Source organism: Aplysia californica, unplaced genomic scaffold, assembly GCF_000002075.1.
Source record: "Aplysia californica isolate F4 #8 unplaced genomic scaffold, AplCal3.0 scaffold01590, whole genome shotgun sequence".
NCBI lineage: Eukaryota > Metazoa > Mollusca > Gastropoda > Aplysiida > Aplysiidae > Aplysia > Aplysia californica.
In genome coordinates this window covers 31,712-35,593 of record NW_004798860.1, presented here as the reverse complement: position 1 = coordinate 35,593, position 3,882 = coordinate 31,712, and the positions used below count along the sequence as shown (strand labels likewise).

Here is a 3,882-nt window from a genome sequence, read left to right as displayed (position 1 = left end):
TATTGTGTGTGTGTGTGTGTGTGTGTGTGTGTGTGTGTGTATTTCTATATCTTTTGCAAGTGCCGTAAAATTATTAATACTAAATCTGCACTAAACTGGGCTGAGACAGATTAGGCCCCTAAGACTAAGAGAAAAAAAATTCAAGGAAAGACGAGAATAATTATGATTTGAACTTCAACTGCCAACTGGAATCTAAGCATGCATTCACGTCAATGTCAACTGTGTGCTCCGCAAAACAACAAAATTGAAAACAAAATTGATTATAAAAACGAATGGCTACTTACAGTTAGTGTAACACGGATGGGCCGAACTCAGAAGACTCGAAATCACGCATCCGTCGGTCCAACTGTGCCCGATGCCCCGTCATTGTTTTAGTTTTAACCTACCTCTTCTTTTGTAGCCGGAGTGGTTAGGCTCTCGGACTCGCAACCGTAAGGTCGTGGGTTCGAATCCCGTCAGGGACCCGACATTGTGTCCTTGGGAAAGGCACTTTACACGAATTTTCCTCACTTCACCCAGGTGGGAATGGGTACCCGGCTATAGACAGCAAAAGATCTTGTCAGTTTGTTAGTGTTTGAGCGCTTAATCGGCTGCTCGCACTGTATGCTTCCCGGGAAGCTGAGAATGTTTCGGAGTGTTCTATGGTCTGCTGGGGTAATAATATAGTGTAAAGCGCATAGAGCCTGCTGTTGAGCGGGGATATGCGCTATACAAATGCTATCTATTTATTATTACTTAATTTAATTAGTGCCATAGTAGGCTCTCGAGGCTGGCTGACTGATTGATTGAGTAGGTGTTTTAAGGTACTATCGACCCAACTTTGGTCATTTAAGCGCCAAAGGCTGGCTGACAAGGTAGGTGGCATTCGTAACAGGTGACAACCCATTTTACTCTGGTTTTCTCTTTCTATGAAAAAAGCGGCCAAGACTCCATGCCAACAGTTGGTCTTATCTTTATTAATTCTCTGCCTGTCTCTTCTTGTGATGTTTAAGATCTTGTGGACCCCATTGCAGACACTGTGACTACCACGAAGAGACCATTGAACATCTTCTCCTTCACTGCCTAAATCTGGCAGTCCTTCAACGCAGGCTCCTACACACACCTACAGACTTACAAAGCCTGCTCTACTCTGGCGTTGACCAGATGACAAGGACATGTGGCTACTTGAGGGAGGCATTGCGCTACCAAGAGCGAAATGCTCGCAACTAAAGGGATTTGAAAACAACAAACAACAACAACAACAACAACAACATGACTTTGAGGAAACGTTGGTACAGTGAAGCAAATCGACACAATCTCTCCAAGTGCTCAAGACAGACAGGAAAACAACAAAAGGGAATTCAAAAGGCAAGTGTACATTTTTGTACAAACAGGGAAAGTAAAGAAGTATCAAAAAGGTTGTAAATTTGTAACAGTAGAAAGTAAAGAAGTATCAAAAAGGTTGTAAATTTGTAACAGTAGAAAGTAAAGAAGTATCAAAAAGGGTGTAAATTTGTAACAGTAGAAAGTAAAGAAGTATCAAAAAGGGTGTAAATTTGTAACAGTAGAAAGTAAAGAAGTATCAAAAAGGGTGTAAATTTGTAACAGTAGAAAGTAAAGAAGTATCAAAAAGGGTGTAAATTTGTAACAGTAGAAAGTAAAGAAGTATCAAAAAGGGTGTAAATTTGTAACAGTAGAAAGTAAAGAAGTATCAAAAAGGGTGTAAATTTGTTACATTTACAAACAGAAGGAAAGTAAAGAAGTACATTAAAAAAAGTGCGTAAATTTGCTAGTTAGAAGTAAAATGAAGTAGTCAGTCTATCGAAAAGGGTGTAAATCTTTCAATAATTCAAAGTAAAAGACAAGATCTCAACGTGTCATTTTATGTGTGTAATTTTATGTTTTATTCTGTCAACATCAACAAGAACATGCATGAGTATGCCAAGCAAGTGTAAACTTCACAGAACGAAGAACTTCATTCAACTAAGAAAATAAAAAATAACAGTGAAACAGCAACAATTCCGCAACACATAATATATATATATAAATATATATATATATATATATATATATATATTTCGCCACCATCAAGATAAGATCAGATAAGTGACTTCAGTTAAATTTTTTCAGGAGAAGGGAAAAAAACCGTTTTTATTTATCTTGTCGCGTCGTTTTATGCAAGAAAAATTCTGAAATTATGCAAACTGAGCCCAAAAAATGTAATATTATGCGATTCTAGGTTAAACAAGAGAATGAGGAAGGAAAATAATCAGAAATTATGCAAAAAATGATGAAATTTTGCTAAATTATGCGGGGTGCATAAAAAAAAACTCTTCCGACGTCCCGTTTCAACTGTGTTCTTTCTCTCGCTCATTCTAACTAATTCCTTCTCCCTCGTTTAGCCTGCTTTGTCCCCTTTGAGAAATACGTCCAAAAGGTCTCCAGCATGCCCCCCCCACCACCACCACCGCCACCAACGGAGCGTACAGATTTCTCCTTGGGAGCTTGAAGAGCAGACCTGAGGGAAGAAAGGGAAGAAAAAAAACACCAAAAAAAATAAACATCTGGTATTGTTCTTTAACCCTCGACTGCCCATACACAAAAAAAAATAAATACATAAACATCTGGTATTGTTTTTTAACCCTCGACTGCCCATACACAAAAAAAATAAATACATAAACATCTGGTATTGTTTTTTAACCCTCGACTGCCCATACACAAAAAAAACAACAAACATCTGGTCTTTCTTTTTAACCCTCGACAGCCCATACACACAAAGATAAACATCTGGTCTTGCTTTTTAACCCTCGACTGCCCATACACCAAAAAAATAAACATCTGGGCTTGCTTTTTAACCCTCGACTGCCCATACACAAAAAAAACCCATAAACATCTGGTCTTGCTTTTTAACCCTCGACTGCCCATACACAAAAAAAAATAAACATCGTTAATTAACTCTTGACAACGGACCCAAAAAAAAATCTTGACATGAAAATTATGACTCACTACACTATTGTTGTAAAGGCAATATAATAAACGGAATACCTGAAGTCGAGTTATGGTATTAATAACATTTTAAAAAAGTTTTAGTAAGAGTTTTACAGTATTTGCAACATAATTAGGAAGTGCCGAGGACTAGTGGTCTTATAAGCTGTCTGTGTCGTTTTATGGAAGAAAAATTCTGAAATTATGCAAACTGAGCCCAAAAATGTAAAATTATGCGATTCTGAAAACTTTAAGGGGATCCACTGGTCAGATCAGTAAATATTTTGAAAAAATATCAGTTTTCGGATTTTGGAGTATCTTAATAGATATCAATATCAAGGATCCATCTTTAGAAGCCTAATTCCTTTATCAAACTTAGAAATAGCTGGAAAACGCATTTAAGAGAGGTAGCAATGTAGGAAAATCTTCACCAAAAATTATCTCTCTTTGCAGTTTTCTCAGAATTGTTTATCTGACCAGGTTGCAACACTATATTGAGTAGATCTCAGAAAGTTACTGTCAGAATTGTTTCACATTTGGACACAATCTTTTATACACATTTCTCTATAACTTTACAGGAGCATTTTTGCTGTTTATGGAACACATTTGGGGTTTTAGGCCTGTTTTATTTTACAAAATCTTAAAACATTGGAGACCTGAATGTAGAGCATAGCAAGGACTGTAAGGCTCACAAGTCAGTACAGAACATTCAAATTTGGCTCTGTAAGGTTGTTCTACCTACCAACAGTAATCGCCATGCCAAATATTAGGCTTCTATCTTGATGAGTGTTGATGATTGACAAAATATAAAATTGGTTTTAAAAATGCTGAACCAATCCTTTATTTTTGATGGCTCGAGATTACTAAGGCTAAAATCTTGAATTTTTTGCTTGATAACCTTTTTTTGTACTATGTCAC

General features: G+C 36.8%; 1 protein-coding gene across 1 annotated transcript in view; it reads right to left on the bottom strand.

Annotated features, from left to right (window-relative positions):
- Positions 1 to 2,149: 2,149 nt before the first annotated feature.
- LOC101862704 overlaps positions 2,150 to 3,882 on the bottom strand; it is a gene marked incomplete in the record, with an annotated part of 13,375 nt that continues 11,642 nt past the window's right edge. Inside the window, 1 exon segment of the mRNA XM_013090860.2 lies at positions 2,150 to 2,497. Coding sequence (XP_012946314.1) covers positions 2,359 to 2,497 — 139 coding nt within the window.